Raw genomic sequence first — 21,743 nt, 5'->3', positions numbered from 1 at the left:
GCGTCTCACCGACTGGGAACAAGTCCCTAAGTTGGCGTGGGGGCGCCCCTGCCTTCCTCCTCCTCTTCTTCCGAGGCGACCGCAGCAGAAGCAAGCCCTGGGAGCCCGGCTTTCCCAGTGCTGTGAAACAGGATGGTCAGGTGCTCTCGGGACTCCCGCCGCGACGTGGGGAGCTGAACGCCCGGCGCGGAGCTGGCCCCGCAGCGAAGGGCTCGGAGGGAGCTGCTCCCCCCCGCCCCCGCCCACGCCTCTCTAGGCCAGGGACCGCGGGGATCCCCGGCTACAGGCGCGCGCGCACTCCCACACTCACTCTCTCACACACTCACCCTCACACACATCAGCCCGGAGCCTGGGCTGCGGAGAGGTCTCTGGGGGCGCTCAGAGGACAGGGCAGCTGCTGTCGGGAGTGGGGCAGGAAGCCGAGCGACGGCTCTTTGAGGGAGGCTCCGGGGGCTTAGCTGGAGCATGGGGCCGGTTGAGCGCTGAAAGTCACGGCCGCAGCCATCAGCCCTGGAGATGACCAGGAGCGGCTACTGCTGAGAACTATGTGGAGAGAGGCTGCGGTGAGTGATGGAGCGGGACGCGGGGCCTAGGCGACCCCTTTGGGAAGAGGAAGGTGGAAGGCCTGGATGGGAGGGGGCATCAGGACCGCAAGAGAGGAGTTGTATGGGAATGGTTGCATCTCCCTCGGGGATCCGGGAACGCGGGACCCCGAGTCCTTCCCTCCCCCTCTTTCCCTGCCGGCTCATCCCAAACTCAACCAGCCTCCACTTCTTATTCCCCCCACCCCCATTCTCTTTTCTTTCTCTCCCTACCCCCCTCACTCAGCAGCTCCTGGCCGCACAACTCCCAGCAGCCGGCGCTGGGGAGGTGGTAGGGGGTGATGGTGGAGGTGCCCAGTTAGCTTCTCGTGGGTGTCCAAACTGGGGCTACGGTTCTCCTGTGCGCTCTGGAGCGGAGCTCTCCGTACCAGTCACAGGGTCTGAGGGTCCGGTCTGGGGGCGTCTCGGGCACGGACTTCCGGCTCTCACTCTCAGGTCGAACCCCCTGTGTGTAGAGGAGCCGTGAGCATTGCAGACTGCAGCCCGCCCCCCGCCCCCGTCCCGCTCCCCGTGGGCTGACCCGGCCTCCCCGTCTTTTCGCCTCCCCCTAGAGCCCTGCTGCAGAGCCTCCGGCTTGGATAGCCGCCCCCCGTGGGGGCGATGCGGACAGCGCGGGACAGCCAGTGGAGCGCGCGGGGGCCGCAGCATGCGGGAACCCGCTAAACCCGGTGGCTGCTGAGGCGGCCGAGATGCTCGTGCGCGCAGCGCGCCCCACTGCATCCTCGACCTTCTCCGGCTACAGGTACGTCCCAGCGGGAGACCTGGGTTTGGCGGGATGGGTAGGCGGAAGACTCGACCCGAGCAGGAGCGGGAGAAGGATCTAGGGAGAGAGGACGACAGCAAGCGGGAGAGGGAGCATCGGTAGCGAGGCGAGGGAGGAACACCAGGGGGCGCTGCGGCACCGCAGTGCTCACTAGCCGAAAGCTGAGGTAAGTGCGAGTTCGCCCCAACTTCCCTTGGCTCTGGTAGCGCCCAACCCGAGTGGCGCGCGCCTGTGCACGCGTGCACGACTGTGCTGGTATTTGCAGGCACGCGCCGCTGTGCACCTGGCGCGGTGCATATGTGTGCACCGCCTGAGCACATGTGCGGACTCCGGATGGCCGCGGGAAACGCTACGGAGGCCTGCGGGTGTGCGCAGAAATGCGCGCGTGCCTATGAGCGCGTGCAGCCCCACTGCCCACGTGCACCTAAGACTTGGTAACAGGACCTCAAGTGGAAAACCTGGGGAGGAGCTGTACAGTTCACGTCTGTCGGAGAGCTTCTTGGGAGACTACCTTTAGCCCCACGCACGTTTTTTTGCCAGTGCCCACGCGCTGGCCCGCGGCGGTGGGGGGGGAGACGCGCCTGCTCCCCAGAATTCTGCATTGCATAGGGCGCGCGCGAGAGAGGATGTGTGTGTGTGTATGCGCTCGTGTAGGGGGCGGGTCCTAGGGCTACTTGCTTTAGGGCCCCTCTGCAAAAGGAGGGGCGGGCCCTAAGTTCACCCAGGCGCCCCAGAACCTGTGGCGTATAAGCGAGAGTCCTCACTCCCTTGCATTTGGGGTGTACCCTACAGGTGAGAAGCGGGGTCTGCAGCGGGTGCCGCGGGGAGCCAGGTCTGTGCTGCAACCTGCGCTTTGCAGGGGGCGGGGTCAGTCAGCCCCAGTGCAGGGACAGGTTTGCCAAGCTGCTGTGCCGCCTTCGCACGCAGGGGCTGATCGGTAGTTCGCTCCTTGTGAACAAGGGGCGGGGTTGGTAACTTGGTCCGCTCCATCCTGTGTGGGAGAGGAGTGGGTGGAGGTTTGCTCTGGGCGCCTACGCTCAGGGGCTGTGGTCCGCAGCTAACTTGGTGGATGTGGTGGGAGGTGTGGGCAGAATCGGGCATGCAGAAGCAGCTGGAGATAGGAGATGCGAAAGAGGGTGGATACGAAGATGAATTTACGGCCAGGGATGGAGAATTAGCTTGGATTGGAGTTGTGGATGGAGTTGGAGATGGGTCTAGGGACGTGGATGGCGTCGGGGATCGGGAATAGAGTAGGCGACTCCGGCAGCTTGCGCTGCGGGTGGGCTCCCTACCTGGCTAGCGGAGCAAGGTGCAGAATCAGCAATCGGTTTCGTCTGGAACTGTTGCTCAACGCAGTCCTGACTCTCCCTCCTCACCTTGCAGGGACGATAAGTGGCGACTATGGGCAGACTGGGCTATTGGACCCTGCTGGTGCTGCCGGCACTTCTGGTCTGGCGCGGTCCCGCGCAGGGCGCGGCGGCGGAGAAGGGTCCCCCGGCGCTGAACATTGCGGTGCTGCTGGGTCACAGCCACGACGTTACAGAGCGTGAACTGCGAAACTTGTGGGGCCCAGAGCAGGCGGCTGGGCTGCCCCTAGACGTGAACGTGGTAGCACTGCTGATGAACCGCACTGATCCCAAGAGCCTCATCACACATGTGTGCGACCTTATGTCCGGGGCGCGCATCCACGGCCTCGTGTTTGGGGACGACACCGACCAGGAAGCCGTGGCCCAGATGCTGGATTTTATCTCCTCCCAGACTTTTGTCCCCATCCTGGGCATTCATGGGGGCGCATCTATGATCATGGCTGACAAGGTAAGGCCAGGAGGTGGTGGGCTGCCAGGACTCTGGACTGTGCCAGTCATAGGGCAGCCACCAAAGATCTTCCGGAGTCGCTGGGATCTATCTTGCTGTGAAAAAGGGTCGTGGCCACTGACCCTGGTGAGAACCAGGTCCTACCACGCCAACCCAGAAATAAGTGGAAATTCTTTAGGGCTTGGGTATGAAAGTGGGGTACTTAGAGGCAACTTGGATGTGCCAGGAAGAACTCGGAAAGCACGAGAGTGTGATAAGGTGGTGGAATGCTTGGAGTTTTCTAAGTAGTGTACAACATGCCAGCTTGGGGCCACTTGAAACAGCATGGCTTACATTCCTATAATATCCATTTTACCAGGCTGTTTTGTGGAAAATGTCCATTTTTCTTTCTTTGGTGACAAACTATTTCAAAAAAGATTAAATGTGGGTATGTTGTGGAACAAAATGCATTTAGGTAAAGCACAAAAGAACAGGGAAATGTCATGCTTCCGCAGCCGTAAGAAGGCCTGGGCTAAAGGCTGCAAGAGAGTGCTCCTCTAGGGGAGTGGGTGTGAGTGGAGAGGAGAACTGGCTGCAGACCCAGAGCATAGAGGGCCTGACACTTTCCTACATCTTCTTGGGGTGGAGCTGGCAGGGTTTCCAAGGTGCATAGTTCGAGGCATTGACACCCGAGGGTGGGTTTTGGTATTGAAGTTGGAGAGTGTCAGAATGAAGAAAGACGTGTTCAAATTTCTCAGCTTAGAATGAGAGGGAGGGTCTTTCTGTGGCCCAGATGGGAGTGTTGGTTGGGAGAAGAGGGAAAAGATACTTGGAGATTTGAGTGAGATGTTATGAGGGCCTGGTTTGAGACTTGTGCAGAAGTGGAAGGAGAAAAGGCAGTCAGAAGAACAGAAGAAGCAGCAAAGACAGGAGTGAGAAAAAAGGGAAGGATTAGAGTTGTGGGGGCACTGTACCTCTGTCTAAGCCCCAGCAAGGGATTGAGCGTCATGAAGGGGAGAAAACGGTGAGTGTGCTCGTTTGCCATGGCCCCCCGCCCTGACCAAGACCTTCTTGGAGCATGTTCCTCAGGTAGCAGGAAATGTCCTTTTGCAGCTAGCAGAAATTTGTCATATCACTTTCTTTCTGATGCTCTCAAAGCACTTTTATATTCATCAGATCAGATTCTGCCTCTGCCTCAGCAATTCCCACCAGTTCCTTGGGGAACTGTATTAATTTTTTCAGGTCCCCTGGGCTACAGTACATTCAGCCAAAGAACACAACTGATGTACGATCTTATTAAACATTCATTTAAGAAGGTTTGCAGCCTAGCAAAATTCCTTATGTGTGGTTGGGCATTTTCTCACCTGACTCTCAGCTTTGTGGCTCCTTTCTGGGATGAAAAAAGTAGGGAACATCTGTGCCCTTCCACCACTATATGGGTGACTTCAGAACTGGAAAGGGACTTAGAGTCTACAAGAGCATCCTGTAACTTTCAGGTGAGGTGACTGAGGCATAGGGCAGTTAAAGACTTGGCCAAGACCACAGTGGGTGATGGGTCTAGATCTCTGGTGCTTTGGTCCAAGCTGTGATCTTTAACTTTGTCACCCCATCTTCAGGAAGGTCGAGGAATTTCATTTTATGGGAGGTCCTGAGCCATGGAAAGGGGCAAGAAATCAGAGCCTAGAGAGCTTGTGCATCAAGCGACCACCTGGAGTGGCTTAATAACTCAGCCTTCCACTCAAGTTATTAAGAAGGAGAACAGCAGTTTTCGGCAGGGATTTGGAGTGTGATTTTAAGATCTAAATATTATTATCAATCCTTCCTCTCTTCTGAAGTTTTGACTGAAGGAATAACCACTGAAAACAGTGGCCATGTTGAAAGTGAAATTTCTGGACTGAGTAGGGCCCAGTGCCGTTAGTGGAGAGATCTGGTAAAAGCCTAATTGAAGCTGGTGGCTTGAGCTCTGAGCTGGCAGCTGTGTGGCTCAGGCTCTCTCCTGTCTTATACATCTGACTGTAGGCAAAGCAGCAGGAACAGAGAAGGAGCTCGCAGCTGAGCTCCCCCTTGATATGCAGGGACCCTCCCCACTGTGGCTGTCAGGCTCTGACCTACTACACCAGCAGCTGCTTCCCTCTCAAACAGGGTATTAGAAAGGGAGTTTTGAGAAGTCCAAGGTGGGTGTGGGTGGAAGCATCCTCCGCTGCTATGGAATGTAACTGCCTCCTGCGGATTGGACAGAAGCGTGACCCTACTTAAAGGTAAAGAAGAAAAGGGGAGTTAGGAAATGGCAGGAGGGAGATAAGAAAGGACATTTTCAGAGAACTCAAGATTAGAGAGAGATTTAAGAGGGGATGGAGAGGATAAGAATGAAGGGTTCATTGGCTCAAAAATGGTGAAGGAAATGGGATAGTCCTCATTATTAGGGTTTTCCGGGTTGGTCTTGATAGCAGGGATTCAAATAAGTCAGTGGAAATAATATTGGGGTATATGTTGGGCCCCATGTGTGGGATATGCAGGTGATGTTGAGAGGAGCTGGGTTAAAGGGTGGTATTTTGGAAAGCCTGCATGTGTTAAAAAAAGGAAAGAGATTGTCTGAGATGTGAACAGCCCTTCTTTCATTAGTAACACATCAAGTTGCCTAGTGACTTTGCCACCTGTTTCTTTTGGAGCTGAATGCTGAATGCAGTGTGTTTGGCCCTGAAGAAACAGCCATGGGATGTTGCTAAAACTCCACCTTGCTTGGTTGGGTGTGCCAATGGTGGTATGGCCACAAAGTCTGAATCTCCCCAAACTGACAAGGCTTCTCTGTCTCCCCAAAGATGATGTCTACTTGGTAAAGCCCAGAATATACCTGTATACCTGTGTTTTTGCTTCTAAATTGGTAACATGATAGTGCCACCATAGATAATAATAGTACTTAATTTGACTATCAGTTAAATTGAATACCCCCCACCCCCACTATTTTTACTTTTCTCTCAGTCTACTTGGCCCTTGGAAAAAAAAGAATGAAGTTTTATAATAATTGAAATATGTCAAGTGACAGGGTTTTTTTGTGGTGTTAATTTAATTTACAATGAGGATGTTAATTTTTGCTTCTATCAGTGGGTGATCTGGAGATATAATTAACTTAGAGATGGAAATAATGCTTGATGTAGATAAGTTCTAACCACCTTTTGGTTTGGCCATTTTGATCTTGTTTAAATGGAATACACTCTGGTTGCCGTAACAGCCCCTAGGAAATCAAGCATATGTACTAGATTTTACGTTTCTGCTCAGTGTTGTCATTTCCTTTTTTTCTTTCCTGCCTTATTTCTGACTGCACCGTAGAAGAAAATGCAAGGCTTAGATTTTAACTACATTTATCCGTTTTGGTTAATGCTATACATGCCTCATCTCTTCTACTAAAGTGTTAGTTCCTTGAGGACAGGCTTTTTAAAAAAGTGTATTTGTAATAACAAATACTCCTTCTCCACAGACAGTTTATAAAAACATCTTTTCATTGTAGAGCACCTAGAAAGTCCATTAAAGTTTAAAGAGGAAAATAAAAATCTCCCTGTAAATCCTACCATCAGGAGTAAACACTGCTGACACTTTGGTCTATTTTCTTTCAAGCTTTATTTATTTAGTTATAAATTCAGGACTATACTGTCTGTATGGTTATCTTTATTGTACTTTGCATTCTGTAGGCTTTCTTAGTCAGAAGATCCAGTTTTTTCTTTAATTCTGGAAAAAAAATCTCAGCCATTATGTGTTGGATGTTTCCTCTCCAAAATTCTCTTCATACGTAGTTTCTTCATCAATCCTCCATATGCATCTTAATTTAAACATCCCCCTCCCCCAACTCCAGTTCTCTATTTCTCTGCACTATGTTTGGGAAGGTTTCCTCAATTCTATACTCCAGTTAACCAGCTCTTCTCATTTGTGTCTGGTTTATTTTGCCTATCTCTTAAGTCTTTTTTTCCCTTTCTTTTTTAATCTCACCTGAGGACATGCTTATTGATTTCAGAGAGAAAAGAAAGGAGGGAGAGAAACATTGATGTGAGAGAGAAACCTGCAACCTAGGCATGTGCCCCGACCTGGGACCGAACCTACAACCTTTCAGTTTACAGGATGATGTTTGAACCCACTGAGCCACACAGACCAGGGCTGTCAAGTTTTTTAACTGCAGCAGTGGTTCATTTTATTTCCAAGATAAATAACTAGTCCTTTTTTCATATGTTCCTCCTTTTTTTTTTCTTAAAAACTCTTCTTATCTTGTGGTTGTAAATCCCTCCTCTTTCTCTAGCATCTTTTTTTCTTCAGGTATGAATTCTTCCATTTTGTGAGTCTGATCATTGGATATCCTTACATATTCTCTAATTTTTGTTTGTAATTTTCAAGGAAGTTTTATGTATTCTCCTTCCCTATATCTGTAAGGGTGTGTGCTTCTAAACCAGAGCTCTCATCAGCAGCTCAGGTCAGAGCTCTCTTCCTGCTCTGCATACCATGTGGTGCAGGCTTGGGTCCCAGTCTCATATATAAAGCTTCATTTTGGCTTCTTGATACAGACAGAGACATCCTTTTTGGCTGTGACTAATGGTGGATAGTGCAGATGTTTCAACTCCATTCACAGCTGGCAGCATGGTTCTGGGTCCAGTTCTGTCCCTTAGTCCCTGGTGGATGTTGGGACTTCTGCAACCATGGCTCTATCAGACCCGTCCCCCTATGGACCATATGGCTTTTTATTTCTACTTGAAATTACAGAGTCTTCTGATTCACTTATTTTTAGGGAGTCCTCTCTATTTTTTATCTATGATTCCCTTCTTTTACTTCCAAGCAGTACTCTGTAAATTTTAAAACATCCAGAGATTTATCTATGAATTCTATGTTTTAGGAGCAGAAGAGGGAGGTTACTGAGTGTGTTCAGTCTAATTTTAATTCAGTTATATTTTACAACCTGCTTTTATTTTTTCCAGACTTGATTATGTATTCTTGGAATTTCCCTGATCATTAAAGAGACTTCTCAAACATGATTTTAAGTGGCTTCAGAGTACTCTGTTTATGCTATAGTTATTTGACCTCTTTTTTTCTATCTTTATTAAGGTTAATTTCTAGTTCACATGCATGTTCTTTCTGGCACCTTGTGCTATCTTGCTCTTTGCATTTGTTACTTGGTATATGTTTGTTGATTGAATGAATTAAGTCATTGGTTCTCTCGGCAGCTTGCAGCAGTTTCCGGGTGAACTTACCACACTGTGGTTCAGGGCTTTCCATTAAGTGTTTGTTCTCTGAATGCTGAATGATTGCGTAGGTGTGTGCCAAGTCTCCTCTTCTCTCTAATGGGCAGATAGTTACTAGCCATCTTGGGGATTAACAGAAATTGGGGGGTTCCATACAAAAGGCCTTGCTGAGTAACAGCTTATCAGCAGGAAGTGGTGCCCTTAAAACTGGCAGCTCTAGAGTTTGGATGTGTGACAGGCCTTTCCATTCAACACTGAAAACCCATGGAAAGGGCAGACGTGCACATCAGAATGTTGGTGGAGCCCACTCAGCTCCTACGAGCGGCATCAGGTAGTTCCTGAGAGTGGGGAGGCCTATATTTAGCTTGCTCGATGAGGCACGTCAGATGCAGTCATCCACTCCTCCTCACTTTAAGTCATTGGAGAGCAACAGACATCTTCCCCAAGAGGCATGACTAACTTTCCAAATGGCCTCTGTGGGTCATTGGTAATCACGCGGACCCTTGATAACTGTGGTCTGGTGGATTTTGAAGGTGGGGTGAAGGAGTGTTTATTTTCTCCTTGGTAGCCTGAGGTGGGAAATGTTTCTCTAAGTAGAGTGTGTGTGAGTGTGTGTGTGTGTGTGTGTGTGTGTGTGTGTGTGTGTTGGGGGCGGGGGCAGCAGGGAGAAGGAAGGGAAGAGAGACAAACGGAATCTTGGGTTTTTATTGAAGAGTTGGTGGCTTCTGATAAGACCATCGTGTCAATGAGAGGTTAGGTTATTAACTGGTGTATTTCATTTGTCCTGCACTCCTCTTTATTATTCAAATTTTAATTAGTTGCCATCATTTTAAAGTTAGCTGCCAACATTTAAAGATATGACATTTAAAAAAAAATCCAAATTTCATGCTTTTTTGAAAAAATCAGAAGGCTTGATCATATTTGGCAGATTCTTCTCAGGGCAAACAGTAGGCGGGAGATAAATACACCCCTTCTCTTCAGACAGGGCAGGTGTTCTTTCCTTTCTTTCGTCAACTTGCCCACTTCACTCATTTGTGTTACCGGTTTGGTTCTGATGGCATTTGGTTTGAGATCCGTGATAAAGGTGAAGAAAATAGCTGTTCTGCATTAGAAGGTCTTTCCTGGACATCCTCCTTCCCTCCCAGGAGCTGCTCCTTTGCAGGTGGCAAATTCACAGTGCGCACATAGCCACACTGCTGCGTTCACGTTAATCTACTGCAGTGTTTTGTCCTTTTGCGTCCACAGGCCTAAAATCCTTCTTAGCCCAGGACCCGAGGGAGATGCTACTAACCAACTCGAGTCAGAAGATCTCAGAAAACCTTAGACAAAGAGTCTGAGAATCTAAATTCCATTTCCAAATGGCACTCTGACCTTGAGAAAGGCCCTTCTCATTTCTGAACTTTAAGCTCTCCTGCTGTGAAATGAGGGTTTGGGATGATAGTACCTCCAAGTCCCCTTCTAGCTCTGAAAGTTTTATGGCCTTTGAAGAAAGGCTGGTAAGAAACATACCTAACTATGAGCAGTGGTTGTCTTTAAGTGGGAAATTCATAGCTGTCTTATTTTTTTTTTTAATGTTCTTATACCATGGTTAATAAGTTGAACCAAATTGGAGTGTCTGCATTTAAATTCAGACTCCATCACTTACCAGGTGATCATGGGGGAAAGTTCCATAATGGCCCAGAGCCTCAGTGTTTTCAGCTTTAAAACGGGAACAATAATAGTATCTACTTCACAGAGTTGTGAGATTTAAATGAGATAATGGATATAAAGTATGTAGGTTAGCACTTGACTTACAATAAATACTTATTATAGAAATGCTATGTGTTGTATCTATATTCTGTAGTTTCTATTTTTCTCCAGTGTACATGCATTTTTTAATAACCAGAAACAAGGATGAAGGGTGAGGTGGATATGTCCTGTACGAAACTGGGAAGGAATTCCGCGGAACCCTTAAGAGTGGAGAGTCCAACATGAAATGACAGTGTATTTTCTTAACAGTGACAACCAGAAGCTTTCTTTGAGTTCTTTGGACTTGCCATGAGCTTTATCCTGGCAAACTGATGATTAATTATGGCCAAAATGAAAGTGTCTGTAAGAGGAGGCTGTCTGAGTGACCTTTGCAGTAAATAAGTCCACCAATTGTTTCATATGTTTGCTCTGGGCTTAGGGCTTTAGGGTGTGAATGTATATAGTTTTTCACTTTTTTTTTTGCCAATGATTAAGTAACTCACTGATGGCCTGGAGAACATGGCAGCTCCAGGGACATTTGATTAAAGAATCCTTACGTGCAGAAGAGAAAATAAAGGTCTTGATTTTTTGCTATGATTTGTTTAGTCACACAACCAGAACTCAAGTCCTTGGGGGATTATTCTTCTGCTCTTATTTTATTTCTCTTTCAAGTTAATCATTATGAATGTAGTTTGTTTAAGGAAGAGGCTTAGATTCTAGAGAGGCAAAAGATTCTGATGTTAATATTTTGGTTGTCGTAAGTGAAATGATTAAGATGTTGGATAATGGAATTAAAATTCAAAACTGCCTTTCCAGATTGAAATGATGAACCTATATTACAGACTGCACTGGATGGTTTAAGAAGAATTTAGATTCTTGCAGGAAGGGAGAGATGTGTCTTTCTAACTCATTTGAGAATAATTTTTGAAAGGGCCATGAATCGGTGAACTGCCTACTGAATCTGGTTCATAGATGCATTAGTATTTAATTTACCACCATACTACTTAAAATGCTTGAATTTTAATGTCTTTTGGTGAGGCATGCATTGTCAAGGTCACTAGAGCCCTCCTTGCTCACTGTTCTTTCAGACCTAGCCAGGTTCACACATGTATGTTAACTGCACAGTCTCTGCAAGCATTTGAGATTGTGATCCCTTGTCGAAGGGGTTTATTTGTTATTTGCTCATTGAGCAGATGCTCATCAGACTCTAAGTGGTGATATGGCCCTTAAAGAAGTAAAGTATGCATTTCTAAAAAGATAACATCTAAATGAAGAATGGTGATAGCTCTATTATACCTTTTATATTTCTAGGAGTGCTTTCAGCTGCAAGTAACAGAATATTTGACCAACAGAGGCTTAAACCTTTAAGCTATTCAGTTTTTGTTTGTTTATTTAACAAGAAGCCCAAGTCTGGTTTAATGACTAAATAACCCATCAAGGACTCAAGTCCTTTTCATTCTTCTCCTTGGCCTTCCTCAGCTGCTGATTCATCTTGGTCACAGGATGGGTGCTTCTTTCTGGCCATCACATCTTCACACACCAGCATTCAAGATGGGGAAAAAAGGGAATAGAAAAGAAGCTTTCCTCTAGGCCCTCTATCCTTTCATTAGAGTAGCCTTTCCTTACATTTCATTGGCCAGAACTGGGTCACATGCCCCTCTTGAATGACACTGGTAGAATATAACAATCAGGATTCTTTTCCAAGAAGGGATAATTGCAACTGAAGTAAATTGAGTGTTTGTTAGCAGGGGTGTAAGAGCAATGAATGGCCAGGTGGTACAATGGAAGGTGTCTGTGGCAACACTAACACCATTGTCTGTAGACTTGACTCAGTTCTTGGAGGTGAATATTTAAAGATGGATGCTGAAAAACTGCAGTGTGTCCAGAGGAAAGGCTTCCAGATTGTGTGGGACCTAAATGACATATGATAAGAGTCTCAGAAGAAATATTTAGGGAAGTTTAGCCCAGAGAGGAGAAAGCTCAGAGAGAATATGAGAGATGTGTTCAACTACCCCATGGGCTGTTAAGGGGGTAGAAGGTTTAATATAATTATACATACATATATTTTAATATAGAATAATATTATAGATGTCTGTCAGGTGTGACTGAGCTGAGAGTGACTATCCATCTGTCAGGAATGGGCTGGAGAGTTGTATTCACTTTGGCAAGACAGGGTTGGGTCATACCTGAGGTCCTTCTTAACTCAGAGACTCTGTACTTCTCAAATCCTTGAATTTTTTTTTTTTTAATTTCCAAGTCCTGGTATTTTAGGCCCTTGGATTTGGCTGAAAACCAACATCCTCACTTTCTTCAAGTATATGAGTAATTCATTTTAAATTTGCCTGGCATGGGGGAGGAATTTATGAGCCCTGTATCATTACCTCAAATCCCCAAAGGACTTTACATCATCTGGAATGGTAGACAATATTCAAAAGGAATTTCTATATGTGTGTTAGAGTTGATAAAAACCTATGTATATATCAACTCTCACACATATAGAAATATAAACAAAAGTAGGTCAGCTGACATCATATTTACTAGTGGAAGTGTTTTTGACTAAGAAGCCCATCTATAGAAGATGATGTTTAGAATAATTGCCAGTGATCTCCAAATGGAAAATATTTGCAGTTGTATCCAGTTAATCATGATTATTTATTAAAGTATAGTCACATTTTTGCGCATCTTACTGTAATAATGCTTTTAAATTTGAAAGAAACAGCTTGAACCCTTTCTGGTTTTTCAGTTGTCAAATTATTCCTTTTTTGTCTGTTTTACTCCCCTGTGTTTTGAACATTTGCTTATGGCAGAAACGACTCTGGGGACTATTCTGTTGTTTGTCTACTTCTCCTAATTTTTCCCTCACATCTTCCAGGGGAAAATAAAACAAATCGCTTTCCAAGTGATTTGTCTTTCCATTCAAATTTTACAATGTCCCATATGATAGAAATGGATATGTTCTCTCTAATTATTTATTTATTACTAAGAGGTAACCATGTGCAGTGTAAAAAACAAAACAAAACAGAACAGAACACAAAATGTACGTAATATCATACAGCATTCAGAGAAAGAATCTCCTTAGATACGTGTTCTTCTCCACGGAGGTACTCATTTAAAGAAAAAAAAATTAAATTGGAACAATAGTTCGTTTCGATTTGTAATTTATGTTGAAGTTGGTATGTTACAAGGGCTTTTTCCTCTTTTAAACCTCACTGACCTGAAAGAGGTAAATGATTTCTGTTGTTCCCCAACTGTGCCCATTTTCCCAAAACAAAATAAAAACTCATTCTAGAATATAAGATCACTTCTGAAAATCACTGACTCCTCAAACCTAAACCCACACACTCACCTAAGAAATTTAAGATAATTTGGGGTGATGTGGGGGATAGTCATGACCACTTTATATACTAATAAAAGAATGTACCTTCATAAACATGCATTCAATATTATATGCAATTTTAGGGGCTCAGAGACCCTCTGAGTCCCGTTCATAGACCTCCTTAGAATTAATTTATTGGTTTATTAATATGTTCATTCTTCAAATATTTATTGAGCCTGTACCCTGGGCCAAAATGTTCTGTAAGTATATCTATGATCAAAGTATTTGCTTTGATGTGACTCAGAATCTAGTTGGGGATTGGCCCCAGGGTGATGCGTCTATAGACGGGGTAGTTTGGAGGGCTGCGGGGACATTGAGGATGGGCACCTCACAGGTCTGAGGGGGAGTCTGTCAGAGCAGACGCCCTACAGAGCTGTGACCTAGAGTCAAATTCAGGAACTCCTGATCCAGAAGATCACGTGCCTTCCTTCCACGTGCCTGCCCCTGTAGGTCACATCAGCCCAGGGAAGGATGAGCTCAGAGTGGAGGAGGCTGGCTCATGGAGGACCAGATGCCAGTTTACAACCTAGGCCTTTTTCTCCTCTTCACAGACTCTTCAAGGGTGCCAGGCTTCAGTGTTGTTTTGATTGCTCCTGAATTTTCCTCTGGACAGCAGTTCTCACAGTCAAAACATTGAGCTTTTTGCAGATTTCTGTTTTGTTGTCACAAACAGCTGAATCTCTCCTGCTCTATCTTGTCTCTTCCAAATTAGAAAACTCTAGCCAGAAAGAGTAAGTGGCATTTGAAATCCATACTGTCTTGCTTGTCAGTAGTCCTAGGGCTACAAAAAAGACACAACATATTTACCAGGTGAATGTTTTCCAAGCTTAGATATTTGTAAGGCTGAGGAAACGTAGTGTTGATCAACTTTGGTGAATAGAACCAAAACCACAGGAAGAGGGTTTTGAGTGGTACGAAAGGACAGGCTTGCTGTGGCTCTGATGCCGGGATGGGCATGGCTTCTATCCATGGAATTTTGCAAATGGCAGGCTTCATGGTCAAATTATACTTGAGTTAATTGCTATTGGTTTTGTCTTGGTTAATTAGTCCTTTATTTTTTCCTTCTATTTTCCTTTTGAAAGCTACTTGAAATTCAGCATTCAAAGAAATACTTTTATCACGGAAAATTTCAAGCGCATAAAAAAGTAAAGAGAATAGTATGATGAGCCCTCATGTACCCATCGCCCAGCTTCAACAATTATTAACACTAGACCCTTCTTGTTTCTTCTGTGACTTCATCACTCTCCTTACCTGCCACCACAAGATCATTTTATAGCAAATCCCAGACATCATTATATTTCATCTGTTAATATGTCAGTATAAATATGTATAGTATAAACGTGTCAGAATAAATATATCAGTATATATCTCAAAAAGACAAAGATTTTAAGGACTGTTAAAAAATAACTTCAGCTAATATAAAAGTAATCTCATGCATGCCCATTAGAAGATTAGCGAGATTCAGAGAAGTACAAAGAAAGGAAAAATCACCTTTGATCTCAGCATCCACAGATAACTGCTAGTGACATTTTGGTATGTTTCCTCTTAGTCTTTTCGACACCTTATACATAAACACATACATATGTATTGATTATGTAATTTCACATATAGCTTTTAATTTACTTAACATTTTATCAGAAGCATTGCAAATTATTTGGAAGTATTTTATATGCTACATTTTCTATGCTGTAGCCACATCATTATTTACTTGATAATTTAGATTTCTTCAAATTTGTTGTTATTAAAAACAACACCTCAGTGAACATCTTTATAGTGAAATGTCTGAATCTCAGATTATTGGTTTTAAATTGAACCCTATGGCTGAAATTACTTGGTCCGCTATACATAAAGAATGTTAAAGTTTTGGTTACATACTTGTATTGAATTATTGGTTTCCAGAAAGACTGGACCCCTGGACACTTCCAGTAGCTGTATTAAAGTACCTCTGTCACCTAAGTCTGGCCAGTACTTGAAATACAAATTTTTCTAATGTTATCTCATTGTTCTAATTTGCATCCCTTTTATGGCACCTGCTGTGGGATATATTTTAATTTAGTCATACTTTCATATTCTCTAGGAATTGCACATCCTAACCTCCTTGAGATTTCTCATTGTGTAAATGGAAAAACCTCAAAAAATGATGGATTCCAATATAAAGTAGAGTGAAACAATTCAAGTTTCTAAAAAATAATAAATATTTTGAAGCCTGGCAGGCAGTTCTATAATTATTCACTCTTAGTCACTAGGCATTGCTCAACCGTTGTGTCTGTATCAACGTTCTTTAAAGAATTGCTTTAAAATGTAAAATTTCCCAGCAGAAAATCATTCTGTGAGGCTTGACTATTAAGACTTGCTGGGAGGTGGTGAGAGCCATGTCTTAGTGGGCCTGAGGCACTCACACTGCAGGTTCTATGGGGAATGGTTGGGAGGTGAAAACATGGTTTGTTCCTTTGTCTAGAAAATCCGAGGCAGGATCAGGATGTCACAGTGACTGCCCTGTGAACTGAGAGGGATATCGTATGGGTGGCAAGGAACAACTGTTCTCCTTTTCCATGGCAGGGGTGGGGCTAGTGAAATGAATTTAAACAAAAGTAGGAGGGACTTAGGGTTGATATTGACAGATGTGGGGGGAATCTTCCAAATATATAACCTCTGCACAGCATGCCCGCTGTTATGGAATGAATGTTTGTGTCCCCCCAAATTCATATATTGAATTTCTAACTCCCAGTTTCATCGTGTTAGGAAGTAGGGCCTTTGGGAGGTGATTAGGTTGATGGTGGAGCCCTCATAAATAGAATTAGTGCCCTTATAAAAGACTGCATAGAGCTCCCTCATCCCTCCTGCCATGTGGGCACACAGTGAGAAGATGTCCGTCTATGAACCAGGAAGTGGGTCCTCACCAGACAATGAAGCTGCCGGTGCCCTATTCTTGCATGTCCAGTCTCCAGAACTATGAGAAATCAATTTCTGGTGTTTATAAGGCATCCAGTCTGTGGTATTCTGTTGCAGCAGCCTGAACTAAAAAGACATCGCTGACCAATCAGAGCAGACACTCCCTTTGTAAGATTCTGGAGATTAGGACACAAGTATGCACAGATATGCAGGCCATATGAAGACACAGGGAGAGGACCACTGACTAAGCCAAGGAGAGAGGCCTCAGAAGAAACCTTGCCTTGTTTCTTGATCTCAGGTTTGTACCCTCTAGAACCGTGAGAAAATCAATTTCTGCCACTTAAGCCCGCCAGTCTGTGGTGCTTTGTTACGGCAGCCCAAGCAGACTAAGGTTGGGAGGAACTTCAAGCTTCATGCCAAGCCTACCTAGTGCTCTTCTTCTACTCCTGAACTGGGAGGGAGTTTGGGTGCTCCAGCTTAGAACTCTCACCCCCATATACTCTAACACTGACTATTTTCTTCTCCTGGTAGGGATTCCATTCTGGCAATAGGGCTTGCATATTGGGGAATTGAGTCCTTGTCTTGGAATCTTTTCTAAAATACATAGGTCTTGCAGGTTCATTGTTTTCTAAAAATTTTACTTAGGTAGCCTTAGGGAGTGTAGTAGGCAGGGTAATGGGCCCCCATAGATGTCCTAATCCTGGGAAACCTGTGAATATGTACCTTATATGGCCAAAGGGACTTCACAAAACATGATTAAGGATCTTCAAATGGGGGAGATTCTTCTGGAATATCCAGTGGGTCCAATGAAATCACAAGGATCATTATGACAAGGAGACCAAAGGGGGCGGTGAGAGCTAGAGAGGAAGATGTGAGGACAGAAGCAGAGATCGGAGTAATTTCCTTTGAAGTTGGAGGCAGGGGCCATAAGTCAAAGAATGCAGTCAGGCTCCAACAGCTGGAAAAGGCCAAGAAGCATATCCTCCCCTAGAGCCTCCAGAAGGAAAGCAATGTAACAACACCTTGATTTTAGTCCAGTGAGACTCACTTCAGAATTTGGACCTCCGGATCTGTAGTAGAGCAAATTTGTGTTACCTTAAAATACTCAGTTTGTGGTAATTTGTTATAGCAGCTATAGGAAGCCAACACTGGGAAAGTCTGATAAACATGCATTGTTGGGCATGCTGTGACCCACATGGCCTTCTCTTTGTGCTAAGCCTTAAAATTCATGCAAATTATGCATACCATCCCATAACGTAACTATGTTGGTATTAAGGGCAAAATAATTTTAAAATGACTTACTAGATAGATGTGTCAATTTTGCCTTTCACCAACTAGCCAAGTAAAAGTAATGCTCCAGAAAGTTCTCCCATGTTTATTCTCTACACATGCGTACTTCCGGGCCATGCATGCTTGTGTTTTAGAAACCTGGGGAGTGTGCTTTAAATCCAGACAGCTCAGAACTTGGCTCCTTAACTTACTAGCTCTTTGTCTTGGGCATGCTGTGTAACCATTCTGAGCCTCAACTTTCTCATCCGTAAAATGGGTTAGTAGTAATGTCAATCTTGCAAGATTTCTGTAAAGATCAATAATTGTCTATGAAAAGTTTATAGCTTGGCACATAAAGTAGAACATACTGACATACTGTGTAGCGAGCACTGTTCAAACACTAATATATTCTGCATATTAACACTTCTCATCTATGCAACATGATGAAGTATGTTTCATTATTGTCCCCATTTTACAGATGAAGAAACTGAGACCCAGGGAACTTAAGATACATGTCTGAATTCACATAGGTGGTAAGTGGTAGAGCCAGCATTTGAACCCAGCTAGTTTGGCCCTTGGGCAGAACTTCTCAAACTTGGCACTACTAACATGTTGGCTGGATAATTCTTTACTGTGGGAAGCTGTGCTGTGTGTTGCAGGATGTTTAACAGCATCCCTGTCATCAACCCACTAGTTCCAGTAGCACCGCCACACCCTGAGTTGTGATAACACAAAATGTCTCCAGACACTACTAAATGTTCTCGGGGGGACATGTTTGTTGCAGGTTGAGAAACACAGCTTTAGGTTTTGAAGGCTGATCACTGTGTGGCACTGTCTATACAGTAGGTGCTTAATAAACCAAGTCTTCCTTATACTTCGGGCCCCATGTTTCACAAAACCTTCGAAGCTCTACATAGACAAGTGTCAGATACTGTTCCTGTCTCTTTGTCTAGTCAGCACCCAGTGGAATCTGTTTCCTATTTGGGGGCTGGTGTCAAGACCACGTGGGACTTGCGGTGCGAGGCTGTTAACACTTTTCTTTGGCTTCTCTGGCAGCTGAGGAACACTGCAGCAGATTGAGGAAGGGCACCGAGCAGATTGCAGAAGACACAGACGCTTGTGCACATGGGTGCTTAATATTCTTTTGAGAAGGATGATTCATGTAGCTCACACATGGCCTTACGGGGAGTTGTCTGAACAATTAATATGCTTCCACCAAATTCTTTGTGAGCAGTTTCACCATCACTTTTGGACCTGGATGGAAAAAAAAAAGGTGGGGGGGGGCAAGTAATGCAGGATAACTGAGAAAGGGAAAAGAGGAACTAATTGATAAGAAGTTTTCTGTTAACTGGGGCATTTCTCCAAAAGACATTGGGATCAAGTTTTATTTCTTAAACAAATCTGTTAACATTTATAATTGATTTGGGTTAGTGCAATGGGTTGGAAGAATTCATTAAAGCAGCCGAATCTCTGGTTCAGCTACACCTAGGAAAGGTTCTGTTCCTTGACTGTCCCTCTGCCTCTAAGCAGCTGTATCAAAAATATGAATCATCAGCCACACAGTGACTGCATGAGAGATCTAGGTGGATCCCTGATCCTACCCATTACCAGGCATCCATTTAGCATGTATGTTTTAATGAGTGCCACCTTCAAATGCAGGAAGATGCTACACTGCTGGCATTGAAGTTGGAGGAAATGGTCATGAACCATGTAGCCTTCTCTTTTGTTCCTAAAGCCACATCTGGTGTCCTGGCTGGGGCAGAATTTTGAAGCTAGATGGAGGCTTGCCTAAGTCCATGTGCCAGTGACAGTTCCTCTGTCCTTGGCCCACTCCCGAGAGTGGTGTGTGTTCTTATTTACTTAGTTTGTGGAGACTATCCCACTTAACATTTATGACTTCATCTTTCCCTGTTTCTAGCACCCAGTTTGGGGGCAGTGTAGATGCTCAGATGTTTAAGTAAAATAGTGGATTAGTAGCAAGGGTTAGGTCCAGAACTGTATTCATTTCTCACTGTTGCTGTAACAAATTGCCACAGACTTGGTGTCTGAAAACAGCACATTTTTACTCTCTTGCAGCTCTGGAGGGAAGAAATCTGAATTCAGGTTCACTGTGCCAAAATCAAGGTGTCAGAGAGGCTGTGCTCTCTCTGGAGGCTCGATGAGAATCTGTTTCCTTGTCTTTACCAGCTTCTAGAGTGGCATTCCTTGGCTTATGACTACTTCCTCCAACTTCAAGCCAGCAGTGTGGCATCTTTCTTCAGCTTTCACACCTCCTATGAAGACCCTAATGATTGCATGTAGGGTCTACCCAAACAGCCAGGATAGTCTCCTCATCTCAAGACCCTTAAGTTAGTCACATCTGCAAAATTCCTGTGGCCATTTAAAGTAACATTTACAAATTCTGAGGATTAGGACTTGGATGTCTTGGGGGCCATGGTTTAGCCAACCACAGGGGTCATTATAACTGTCTCACCATAAGGGTGTGACAGGATTGTGCTAATGAGTTTAATTTGCTTCACCATGTTACAGCGAGCATGGTGGGCAGCCAGGCAAACTCTGGACCTCAGTTTTCTTCTTTGCAGGTGAGAAAGTTAAGCTAATTGCTTTTCCAGCTTTAGACATCTTTCCTTGTTTTGGTGAATTCTATGCAATGAGAACGGCAGGTTGTGTTGGAAAAATTTAGAGCTTTGAGTTAGGCAGACCTAGGGTTTAATCTGAACTTCAATACTCTTCCTTATCTAAAGGAATAATATACATAATAAAATATTATATACTAATATATATATATGAAGTAATCCATTTATAATATATCTCCTTTTCTTTTTCCTCTCTGTGCCTCACCTTTCCTCATGTATAAAATTGGATTGGGCTAAGGTCTACTGCTTGATAAGGGAGCCCACTCCTTCTTGAGATCAGGGGTCAGTCCTACTTGGCTGATGATGATCTGCCTTATGCTTTCTTGGTGGGACTGAGGCCCCTGTAGATGTGAGATAGCGCCTTCCTCAAAGCACCCCTGGTAGCTGCACTTCTCCAGATGTGGCCTTTCTTAGCTGGAGCTGTGCAGATGCCTTCACCACCTATTCCTGTGGTCCCAACCTCTTGCCCTGGGTTCCCGACTCATTCCCTTAGCTTCTTGGTATGTTTACTCCCTTGACATAAGGTAGAACATGCTGTGCAGTGAGCCATGAGCACCTCACACCGAACCTGCCTAGAGCCAGCCTCCTTCGGACTCATCTTCACACTGGGTTTCCTCTCTCTCTCAGTGGCATCCCAGCTCTTCAAGTCACACCCACTTGGAAGGGAAAGGAAGGGTGGATGGATGTTGAGCTCCCACCTGCACAGGTGCCGTATTGCTGGTAGGAATTGGAGGAGCACTTCCTTCAGTAAAATGAAAGACAGAGAAGGAAAGTGAAGCCTAGAGAGTCACAGACACTTGCTCTTGGTCACACAGCTAAGTAGGGAACAGAACTGGGACTTGAACTCAGGTCTGTGTTTTTTCCACTGTAAGACTTTCTTCAGGCTTTCCCATGACACCTTCACAATTTTTTTTGGTCTGTTTTGTTTTTTGTTTTTTTTTTAAATATGATATGGAAGGCATAACATAAAATTTGCCATGTTAGCTATTTTAAAGTGAACAATTCAGTGGTATTTAGTGCATTCACAATGCTGTACAACCATTGCCTCTATCTAGTTCCAGAACATCTTCATCACTTTAAATGGAGAAATCATAACCATTAAGCAGTCACCCGCATCTCCTCCTTCCTTTAGCCCTGGCAACCACTAATCTTTCTTTTTCTATGGGTTTAGCTGTTCCAGGTGACATGGTATCATATGAAATTTGGCTTTTATGTCTGGCATCTTTCATGCAGATATGCTTTCATGGTTCATCCATCTTGTAACATGTATTAGTACTTCACTCCCTTTTATAGCCAAATAATATTTCATTGTGGGGATGGATCACATATAGTTTATCCATTCACCTGTTGATGGATGTTTGTGTTGTTTCCACCTTTTGGCTGTTGTGAATAGTGCTACTATGAACAGTTGTATACAGTATTTTTGCTTGAACACTTGTTTTCAATTCTTTTGGGTATATACCC

The 21,743-nt window shown here is 44.6% G+C and overlaps 1 protein-coding gene across 1 annotated transcript in view; it reads left to right on the top strand.

The window, feature by feature from the left end:
• Positions 1-2,751: 2,751 nt before the first annotated feature.
• GRIN2A (glutamate ionotropic receptor NMDA type subunit 2A) overlaps positions 2,752-21,743 on the top strand; it is a 366,398-nt gene continuing 347,406 nt past the window's right edge. Inside the window, exon 1 of the mRNA XM_054589568.1 lies at positions 2,752-3,180. Coding sequence (XP_054445543.1) covers positions 2,767-3,180 — 414 coding nt within the window. The 5' untranslated portion in view covers positions 2,752-2,766. The remainder of the gene's footprint in view (positions 3,181-21,743) is intronic.

The sequence above is a fragment of the Pteronotus mesoamericanus genome, unplaced genomic scaffold, assembly GCF_021234165.1.
Source record: "Pteronotus mesoamericanus isolate MK-2021 breed Mesoamerican mustached bat unplaced genomic scaffold, CSHL_Meso_final scaffold_167, whole genome shotgun sequence".
NCBI lineage: Eukaryota > Metazoa > Chordata > Mammalia > Chiroptera > Mormoopidae > Pteronotus > Pteronotus mesoamericanus.
This window is presented reverse-complemented; position numbering and strand designations above follow the sequence as displayed.